The following is a 10,160-nucleotide window of genomic DNA, read 5'->3' as shown; positions in this document are numbered from 1 at the left end:
TTAGATGGTAAAGGTTGTCTACAGCCAAACTAGAGAAGCAAGTTAATCAATTCTTTATTCAGAGTGGAAAAAAAATAAACTCAGTGCAGACGGAAGAAAAGCTACAAGTTAAAAGGCTCAACATTGATTACATTTCATTCATCTTAAAAAAAAAAAAAAAAAAAAAAGTAAGGCAGTCTTAAACGCAGTACCACGAGTAGCCACAAGGTGTTGGAGGCATCAGGACTACCGAAAAAGTACATTTCTTCTCTCCAAATTGAAGTTGAAATGTCACTTTTCCTCAACAAGCAGTGTTGGACAAAAATAAAGAAAATAGGGGGCGTGTCTGCGCTGGTCAGTCATTAGCTAACGACCCGTTAGCCAGTTGAAGGTAAGTGCGAGTGCTGACAAGTTCTTGCTGTCGATAGCGAGCTGCTAGCAGACCATCCCACGTCACAAGGAAATACACGAGTTCGAAACATCCGGGCCGGACGGAGGACAAATCTGCAGCAGCAAATCCAACCTGGACGGTGAACAACAGAACCTTCTGGATGTACAGAAGCAGGGAGGACGTCACCAAGTGTGACCACTTACCAACCTTGTGGTGGGGAACGCAGGTGGGCGGAGTTTCAGGGTTAGTTGTGGCCCGTTGCCGGACCCTGTCCGTTGCTGACGTGGATTCTACGACCGAACGGCTGATCGTGGACGTAATCTCTGCACGACGCCAACTTGGACTCCAGATTCTGCTCAAGACAGGAAATTGTATTAAACCAGGTTTAGTTTTGATGGTGAGCTGATCCACATAAGAACAGATGGGCCTTGGTGGCGGTCCGTGCTTGCACCTGATCTTTACAGCAGCGTTTCCCAACGTTCACTGAGCCAAGGCATATACAGTATTTGACATTAAGGTCATGACTTACATACACCCGTCAACCCTCCACTTTTCACTTCGGAACTACTTGATTTTGACCCCTCCCCTACCTTCTGCCATCTAGTGGAAGAGCATGTCATTACAAAGACTCATTTGCAGTAAAGACATAGTAGTTTGTAGTTTAGTTAGGTAAACTGTATGGTGGCGGACGGGGGAAGCAACGTCCAAACGCACAGAAATGATCCAAAACGCCATAAACACATGCAACAGGAAAACAAACCCCCAAACACACCTGCATGAGAGAAATGCTGCCAGTTCACAAATCAAAACGGATGTTGGCAGAGGTGCCAGACCTGAGGAACATCCGTCCTTTAAGACACAAGAAAAGTTGGCGGCATGAAAAGGTACATTTTTTTATTTAGGTCCTTGTTAAACACTCAATAATACTGTCAAATATGACATCTGAAGTCTTTCAAAGACTGGTAGCCTGGCTAACTTCCGTTTTGTTCAGTGAATGTGCAGCCTTTCTCTCATGCAGTGGTGTTTGGCATTTGCAGCATTTTTCTTTTGCATTGGTTTCAGATCCCGCAGCATTTATGTGAATGCGGCATTTTCCCGTTGCATGTGTTTTGTGGCGTGTTGGTTTCAGATCATTTCTGTGTTTGCAGCCTTTGGACGTCGCTGCGCATTTTACCACATCAACCAACGTAGAAAAATGCATCATTTCCTGTGGCACGTTAGTGGTTGGGAATCACTGCTTCATCAAACACGGAAGCCAACAACCCAACTCGTCTTCTTTACCCCGACTTTCCTGAGCAGCTCGCTGACGATGTTGAGCGCGGAGATCCTGGCTGAGGTGGTCAGAGGACTTTCACCTGACAAAACAAAGAAGAGTATAAGCTTTGTGATACTACAGCGTCGTGGCGCCCGCCACCCTACTCATCCACCTCCAAACCCTCCGGCGGAGTTTGACCTCCAAAAAAATCCACCAAAATCCATGTGGACACCCCTGCTGTAGCGTAATGAAGCCTTCCATAGGTTCCCTCTCAAACGTCAAATGCATCTCAGTCAGACCCACCTCTTCTGGTGGAGGTCTGCTCAGGTGTGCTTGGCAGTCTGGCAGGCGTGGCTGGAGGAGTGAGGGGCGGGGTGGGGTAAGGTGCTGTTGTGGAGGATGTTGCTGTTGACGATGATGGTTCTCTGGTCACACCGTTGAGGGGGGGTCTGGACCTGTCAGGTATCTGCTGCTTCTGCTGCACCGCCAGCTCCTGCTTCAGGTCTGCAAGAAACGTTTGTGTGCTCTATGAAAACATCACCATCATAATCCACATCTTCACAGAGGACATCAGGAGACTCCGCCTACCCCGCGCTTCGTCCTTCAGCCTCTGGACCGACTCCAGAAGATTCTCCTTCTCATCCAGCTCGCTCTCCAGGAAGGCGTTCCTCTCGATGACCTGGTTCATCCTCAGCTCAAAGTCGTCCAGCGACATGATGGTCGCCCTGACGCAACAAACATTCCACTGTCAATCTTTTTTCCTAAATGGTCCACGAGCAAGCAAATATCTGGATGACTGAGACCTCTTGGCCCTCTCTAGGTCGTCGTTGGCCTGCTCCAGCTCCCTGATGTACTTGTGGAGCTCGTCTCGGACCGACGTGGCCTCAGCCAGCTCGCCCTCCAGGACCGAGATCTGACGGCAGGCCTCCGAGTGCTGAGTCTCGTACTTCTCCTGGCGGGGAGAAAGAGGAGGCGGCGTTAGCGCATTCAAACGTAGAGTAGTTGCAGTTTGTGATGCTCTCACGCGATGTAAGAGCTGCTGTAACCCAGTGATTCCCAACCGCTGTGCTGCCGCACAGTGTGTAGTAGTGTGTGCTTGTACCAGCCATGTATCCAGTTATGCACACACACACACACTTTTGTCTCCCACGGTGTGGATAAAATTACATACACATGCGTCATGACCAATTTTGCAAGTTACTTATTTCTCTGTTCTTATTTTCTTCTGCTTATCGCGGTCTGGGTCGCGGGGGCAGCAGTGTCAACAGGGAAGCCCAGACTTGCCGGTCTCCGGCCACCTCTTCCCATTCCACTGGGAGGACTCCAAGGTGAGACTTAATCCCTCCTGTGTGTCCTAGGTCTGCCTCCGGGGCCTTATCCCCGGAACACCTCACCAGGGAGGCGTCCGGACTAGATGCAGCTCAACTGGCTCCTCTCAATGTGAAGGAGCAGCTGCTCTACTCTGAGCGACTCCCGGGTGACCGAGCTCTTCACGCCTACATATAGGTATGCTGTAGTTATAGTAGTATGGTACGGTCATACCTCGTTTATTGTGATTAATTGGTTCCAGACCTGACTGTGATAAGTGAATTTCCACCAAGTAGGATTCCCTATAAATAAATGGAACATTTTCGTAGTTAAGAGAATAGGAAACCTGTTTATGACTTTCTAAATACGAGTTTTAACACTATTAGAGTGCTCCACTTTTACACTCCTATTCTTAGTTTACATCACATTGCGCAGGCTACAGGACATAACAGACAGCCGCCGTTAGAATAGCAAGCTAACTAGTTAGCCTCTCCAATTGACTTATTCTAAACTTAGTGTTTCAAACGGAGTGCAGAAGATGGACAAAGAAGCTAAGAACTTACCACTTCCACACAGAATGAGAGGATAACTTTTTTCTCCCCCTCCCGCTCGATCTCAGCCATGGCATGTCCGTCTCAGTAGCCAGTCTCCATGCAGTGTGAAAAGTAATGTAATCTAACGTCATGTCTTATAACATTACTGATGCCTAGTGACCACAATGCTACATATAACTTGTCTTTCAGTATTTGTTTTTCTAAAAATAGGCCATAGTCAACCACAAAACAGCAATCATTTATTAATTATTTCTTGGAAAAAAAACCCAAAACAAAACACTATCGTGAGGGAGCAATATAGCGAGGGACGAATGCATACAAAAAGCAAACGCCGAAAAGAGGCCAAGTAAACTTTCCAGCTGGAGGGACAACAGTCAGGCTGCAGACAAATTCCATAAAGTGTCCACATACATGTGTTCCTCTGACCCCGTTACACTCAAACAGAACCTCCAGCACTAAGAAAAGCCTCAGACTAAGAAAAATGGACACAGGAGGCGTCCGCCCCCACCAGTTCAATGTGACCTTTCCCCCACTTGTCACATTTCCTGGGTGGCGGAACACATTTCTAGCAAGGCGGGCATCACATCTGCTCAATATTAACTAACATGGTAGCTCAGCACCGGGCTTCCTCGGCCTTTGTTGTCTGCTCTCCCCATGGACACACGGGCCCATGTGATGTCCTCGGCAGGAAGAGGCAGAGCTTATGGCATGTATGCAACAAGCGATGCACAACGTGAGGGAGTGACATAACAGGACGTGTCATATGGATGCTACGACATCGCCTCCGGCGTCATCAGCTGCCTCCTCATGGCCACAATCGCCCCTCTGTCTCTGTCTCTGTCTCTGTGTGTCATACCGAGAGGTGCAACTAATTCTAATGTTTATTACAAAGCTACATGGACAAGCTGTGCATGTGTTTAATGTTTTGGGCCAGAAGTATAAAACAAATAACAGTCCCTTTTAACAAAGAATCATTCAACTTGTGTTGATGGTGGGTTTTTTTGGCATAAAAAGTTACAGAATGTTCCGCCAGGCCTCATGCGGTCCTCCCCACCCTCACCCCCACCCCTCACCCCCCGGAGGAGGAAGCTGCTGTACGTGAAGAAAAGCCGAGAGAGCACGAGGCCTCACAACAAGTCAACACGCTGCTGCGTCCCGCCAGAGACAGCATACTCGTTACCTTGTAGTTTTCCAGGTCTGTGTGGAGGCGGTTGTTGGCGGAGAGGAGCTCCCGGTTTCGTGTCTCGCACACTTTCAGCTCGGCTTCCAGCTCAGCTTCGTAGTCTCGACTCATCTGCTGAAACTCCTGCAGCTCCTCCCTGGCCTCCTCTGCGCTAAACACACGCACAGACATCAAACGTCTTGTCAGTGTCATTGAAATAAATTTAATAAGAACTCATACAAAGTTACTATACAAACTGAACAGTGTTGGTTATCGTTCCCAAATTCCACAAGCCCTGAGAGCTTTATTTTTCAATCCTGTGGCAACAAGCAAGTGATCCCGCACAAGATGTCAACGTGAGCACACGAGATATCATTTTTCATCTTGTGTGCACAAGATAAAGTCTTCTATCAGGTCTGAAATGCAGTGCTCTGGTGTTGAAACTGCATGAAAACCCAACCTCTGCTGGTGCCTGGCAGCCTGCTCCTTCCAGTAGTCCAGTTCTTCCTTTAAGGACCCAAACTCAGGAGTGTCACGGTCTGCCATCTTCACCCCGGCCCCACAGAGTGCAGTTTCCAAAGAACCAGGCCTGTTCTGATGGATCAGCACAGTGCAGTCAAGCCTTTTGGTGGACCTGCAATGGAATCCCGTTTGGAAAGTGGTCAATTTGGGTTCGATTTGCATAATTTTAATTAAACTTCATGATGTATAATATATAAAATGAAGAGAAAGGTCTCGCCAGGACTCTCTTTCACATTCGGCACAAAACCTGATGGCCAAAAATCACTTTATATTGTAGTACTGAACCCATTTATCTTGAATCAATACATAAGGGAGCGATAACGGCGACAGCGTCTTATAACATTCGAGGCACTGATGGAGCAACAGATACAAGTATAGCAAATAAGTAAATACATATAATAATCTCGATTGTTAATTGCATACAAACTTTTGAAGAAATAAAACATTCACGCCTCAAAGATAGCGGATCTTTTCGACACTTCAATCTTAAAATATTAATCGTACTTACTATTCGCAGGGTTTTTGGGCTCCAAGTTTCCAATACAAAGAAGAAGAGGGTCAATGGAATCGGCTCGGCTTTTAAATGCAAATAAGTTAGTTGGACGTGCTAAGCGAGTTAACCATTTAAACCCCAGCTGACGTAAACACACCAGCTCTTGGGGCAAAAGTGTCGTAAAAGACAACAAACACACAAAACTTCCCACTCGCCTTCGTCTCACCTTACCAACAACGTCCAATCCTACCGGCTGTATCTTAAACTCCGAGATCTTTAAAAGAGACTTTTAGTTGGGACCCAAAGTTGTGTCCACCGTGTGAGGACGTCGAACAATAAACGCTGCCATTCATATTGTCCCGTAGAATCCGCCAATCACAAGTTAAGGCTCCAGTCCCGTTTACGCTTTCTATTCGCCGATTGTCTTGTCAATCAAAGTGTGATCGGTTAAATTTTGAGTGTAATTATCCAATCAGAGGGGAGAGGCGTATCTGCATAATACTGCCAGTCTAGACGTGTTGATGGATTAGTAATGCTCGCGGTGCCTTGCGTTCTGTTGGAAATTGAAAAGGAGATCGACTCATTGAGGAATATGATGGATCTCTGTTAGTAAAAGTTGGTATACTTTACCTAAAACTATTATGTATGGCAAACGTTTCACCCTTAACACAGTTAACGTAAGACATTAATAAAAGGTACAAAATTATTTGAGGTTTGGTGGCACTATGCTATTGAATGGGATGCACCTGACAGCTTTCTTGACTCTGATTGGGGAATTTTATTCCCTGTTAGCAGGGTCAGAGGTCAACCTGGGTCAACTGTGTCCTTTGGAGAGGGATTAAAGCGGCCTATCCAATCCTGGTTAATCCACACGCACCATTGCTACAGCATAAAGCTGTTTCACACAGTGTCCTCAACTCAGGTCCAACATTTCCATTCCCTGACTTATTTGAATGTAGCTGGGGATGAAGTGAGCTATATTTAATTCAAACCCACATGTTGGACATACTGTATGTGCTTGTGTTCATAGCTGTCTGAAAATGTTGACATAGCAATACAACAAGTGATGATTTTCATTTTTATTTTGGACAAACAAAATATCACACGTATAAAGACTGCATCCATAAATAAAAGACTTCAGTACAGTACTTAGTTGTTTGAATGTGTCTAAAGATCACTAATAAGACAACAAAAGTCAGACAGAAGGTTTATTTAGCTCGAGTACATGATAAGGTATCTTGGCTGTGATGTCATTCAAGTATAATAGGACAGGATGGAGATGTTTGCTTCCAACTAGGAGACACAACACACTTACTGAATAATAAAATTAATAAATTAGTGTTTAAGGATGTATTCAAGCTATTTATGTAAAGGTTACCGGCCAGGTCATGATGCTAACGTGCTAACAATGAAACATTCAGCAAGAAGCATTATTTCCCAAAAATTATTTCTCATTAATGATCACAGTTGCATGTGCGTGTTGTTGATGCTATGGACGCCCCCTGCTTGAAAGTCTCTCCGCGTCACCGTATCGTCCCAGAAAAGACATTTTTGTTTCCAAAACACGAGCTGCATACCTGTCGTCTAGACACCACTTTGTTTGAACTAATCATGTTCAGTGTGCAGAATGCAGAGGTAGAAAACACAAGAAACAGTCAAACATGTTCCCTCATCTGAGGTGAGTCAGCCAGACGTGTGTCAAAGGTCACTAAGATAAGGCACAAGATGGTGTATGGTAGAATTGTCGAGCCCTGTATAAAACCTGAGGAGCTGTGTGGTAGGCTCAGGCGGGGGATGCTAAAACTGCTCTGTGCTAACATCCACACCTGGGAAGTGAGCCTAGCAGCCTGCAGGAACTTGACTCATCTCGTGGAGCTTGTTATGTTTAACTCCAATAAAATAAGTCTTAGTCGTGCATATGTTTGGCACCATCATTCGCGTAGCAGCTTCATTTTGTCTCACAAAGCAAAAAAATTTGGTGACTCGTGGATAAAAACAAAAGAAACATGCTAGCTGCTTAGCCTCTGAGAAGCTTGTGTGCAGCAGCAGTACATCTTTCACCTTTTGGCAGCATGCAAACTCAATTTGTAGATCTCTGAACGACTGACAGTTTGGAAATGGAAATTTTGTGTAGTCTGCTTGTAAACAACAACAATCGTGATTTTTGCTTTTTGTTGTGTTTCGTGTAATATGAACGTTTTCTATTTGTGAGTGTTATGTTTCAAGGTTAAAGCATTTGACAGCTTTTTAAAAATACCCGCGTGCATATGGACATGGCCTTGTACCAACAGGTGCTCCTGAGTCATGACCTGAAGTCGTTTACTCTTGCCACACTCGTGGCGCCTCTCGTGGCAGCAGAGGGTATTGCACCCACTTACACATTCAAAACCTGCAGCGGCCCTCCTGGTACTAGTTCTCTCTCTGCATCCTTTTCCTCTTCCGGGCCAGTCGGGCCTCACGCATGTCCTCCAGAGTCTTCCGGGGGTCCATGATGAAGGCCAGGGCCACGGTGGCTGTGCCATCGCCGTCCTGGCGGGAGAAGCAAAGGAAGGTGGCCCAAAGGAAGGCGCAGCAGCCCATGAAGGCCGTCCGCATGTGCAGTGGCATCAGCGCAAAGTTTAGGAACTGTGGACACACAATTATCATCATTATTAATGGACAACACGGTTCAATAACCACTAGTAATGCATGCTGACCTGTTACTTACATGACCTACAAAAACATACTGATAATAGACATATAGACAGTTACATATGTAGATACCTGCATGAAAGGCCAGTACATGAGTCCAGTCTGAAGTAGAAAAGAGAACAAGACTTTTTATTATTTTGCTTCTTGGCATGTGAATTAGGTTGTTTTGGCACCGGGCGGGCCCAGCGCTGTAATCTGGGTTAATCTGAAGGTGACTTTCCCTCCTCGCTCACCTTCCACGTGTTGAAGAACTTCTCCCGCCAGTCCTCAAAGATGTCCTCTTTGCCCTCCAGGAAGCTGACCCCTGAAGGTTAAAGGGCACACTGATGTTCTGGTTGTTCTGTTTAGCTTCACATGTGTCAATGTGTCTCTTACCGGTGTAGAAGACACTGGTGGCCAGAGGAGACGCAAAGCTTTGGTCCAGCAGCAGTTTGCGGAACAGCATCCCGGCAGACTTCCCGGGGAAGCGTCGCTCCAGGGCCCTCATCCAGAAGTAATTGAAGTTCCCGTGGAAAGTGATGGCCACCACGGCCACGTTGCGCGTGTGCTGCCAGTCCAAGCGCTCCTTGTGCGCCATCAGCTGGTGCGCCAAATCGCCGCCGGCAAACAGGCAGCCGTAAAGGGTGACATTGGCCAGCCAGGGGAAGCGCTTGGCGGCCTCCCGCAGCACGGCCCTCCTCATCCTGGACACTCCCACTTCCACCTCCCTTGAAGAGATGCCCAGCTCGCTGCTCACTCCAAATCCATGTGAATTAATGTGGTGCTGTCACACGTAATGGCTCTCTGGGTAAAGTTCCCTCCGCATGGAATCAGCACCATGGATCCACATCCATCAGCTGACAGCAGCAACTGTTGCAGAAGAGGCTCAAAGTAGAACATGAAGCCTAATGATTGCCTCCACTTGCTCTGAGTCTGCGCCACAAACCTCCTCAGTCAGGTGGCAGGACAGCCTCCAATCCTACACTAATCTGCACTAGTGTATTGCGTGCGTGTGTGTGTGCAACAGGGTGACTGACGTGCACACTGTCCTCTGATGAGTGCAGCAGCTGTGTCCTTCCTGCACAAGAGTGTGACACACACACCAACGCACGCGCGCGCACACGCACGCACTCTCTCTCTCTCTCTTGCGCGCACACACACACACTGATGTCTAACATAATACTACTACCAAAACATCAAGGTCAACGTCACAGACCAAATACAAAGGCAACAACTTCAAGTGCACGTCACACGTCATTTTTGTTTTGTAATACGTCGAACATAAAGTTAATGATAAAAAAGAAATACGATAACACGCATACATGTAATAATCCTTTATGACCACTTGAGGGAAGTAAAAGTCCACCAGGTCAAAAAAGATGACCAATTAACATAAAATAGGCTTATTAATAAAGCAAGTATATGTTGGAGTGCCAGTGTGCGTCCATGATTTGGTCAATCCTCATCTCAAACATTAACGTTTATCTAAAACGCTATGTGACGTTTCTACCATGTCGTTAGCACACAAGCTAATGCTACGAATTACACAAACACCTTCATTCATAAACTAGCAAACAAGATACGGTTTATGCTTGCGTTATTAGCTTACATGTTAGCAACAGCCACAAATCGCAACATATATTTGCCATTTAATTAAAAGACTGTGAAAGTCTCACAGCATTTATTTACAGTCCACATCGGACACGCATCATCTGTAGTCAGGCGACCAGGGACCACAGAGGAGGTGGATCCTCACATTCGTTGAGTAAATTGTCAGTCAAAGCAGTCTTCTCTGCCATTGGCTGCTGCGCTTAAAGCCCACACAA

The 10,160-nt window shown here is 46.3% G+C and overlaps 2 protein-coding genes across 8 annotated transcripts; both read right to left on the bottom strand.

Annotated features, from left to right (window-relative positions):
• Positions 1–43: 43 nt before the first annotated feature.
• On the bottom strand, positions 44–6,005 carry LOC129171672 (nuclear distribution protein nudE homolog 1-like). 7 transcript variants are annotated; one of them, XM_054760571.1, is made up of 9 exons: positions 5,891–6,005; positions 5,110–5,243; positions 4,668–4,821; positions 2,429–2,577; positions 2,214–2,350; positions 1,929–2,129; positions 1,652–1,725; positions 574–722; positions 44–502 (listed from the first exon to the last, which is right to left on the bottom strand). In XM_054760571.1, exons 2-8 carry the CDS (start codon positions 5,193–5,195, stop codon positions 615–617), a joined length of 909 nt encoding a protein of 302 aa, XP_054616546.1. In that variant the 5' UTR covers positions 5,196–5,243; positions 5,891–6,005; the 3' UTR covers positions 44–502; positions 574–614. The 7 variants fall into 7 exon arrangements, with proteins under 7 accessions (XP_054616546.1, XP_054616541.1, XP_054616539.1 ...); XM_054760566.1 differs by having other exon boundaries at positions 5,110–5,283; positions 5,891–6,002; XM_054760564.1 differs by having other exon boundaries at positions 5,110–5,283; positions 5,680–6,000.
• A 733-nt stretch (positions 6,006–6,738) lies between these two features.
• mpv17l (MPV17 mitochondrial membrane protein like) lies at positions 6,739–9,614 on the bottom strand. The gene is made up of 4 exons (XM_054760572.1): positions 8,731–9,614; positions 8,589–8,659; positions 8,428–8,457; positions 6,739–8,289 (listed from the first exon to the last, which is right to left on the bottom strand). The coding sequence occupies exons 1-4, from the start codon at positions 9,035–9,037 to the stop codon at positions 8,074–8,076; spliced, it is 624 nt and encodes a 207-aa protein (XP_054616547.1). The 5' UTR covers positions 9,038–9,614; the 3' UTR covers positions 6,739–8,073.
• Between the last annotated feature and the right edge of the window lie 546 nt (positions 9,615–10,160).

The sequence above is a fragment of the Dunckerocampus dactyliophorus genome, chromosome 18 (genome assembly GCF_027744805.1).
Source record: "Dunckerocampus dactyliophorus isolate RoL2022-P2 chromosome 18, RoL_Ddac_1.1, whole genome shotgun sequence".
Classification (NCBI taxonomy): Eukaryota; Metazoa; Chordata; class Actinopteri; order Syngnathiformes; family Syngnathidae; genus Dunckerocampus; species Dunckerocampus dactyliophorus.
Note: the sequence above shows the minus strand (reverse complement) of the source record. Positions and strands in the feature narration are given on the sequence as shown.

Excerpts from the sequence above, each read along its gene's own strand:
- mpv17l (XM_054760572.1), bottom strand. The coding sequence starts at position 9,037 with ATGAGGAGGGCCGTGCTGCGGGAGGCCGCCAAGCGCTTCCCCTGGCTG. Across the intron at positions 8,458-8,588 it reads AGTTCTTCAACACGTGGAAG|ACTGGACTCATGTACTGGCC; the intron begins GTGAGCGAGGAG and ends TTTCTACTTCAG. Across the intron at positions 8,290-8,427 it reads TGTACTGGCCTTTCATGCAG|TTCCTAAACTTTGCGCTGAT; the intron begins GTATCTACATAT and ends GTGTGTCCACAG.
- LOC129171672 (XM_054760571.1), bottom strand. The coding sequence starts at position 5,195 with ATGGCAGACCGTGACACTCCTGAGTTTGGGTCCTTAAAGGAAGAACTG. Across the intron at positions 4,822-5,109 it reads GCTGCCAGGCACCAGCAGAG|CGCAGAGGAGGCCAGGGAGG; the intron begins GTTGGGTTTTCA and ends GCGTGTGTTTAG. Across the intron at positions 2,130-2,213 it reads GCTGAAGGACGAAGCGCGGG|ACCTGAAGCAGGAGCTGGCG; the intron begins GTAGGCGGAGTC and ends CGTTTCTTGCAG.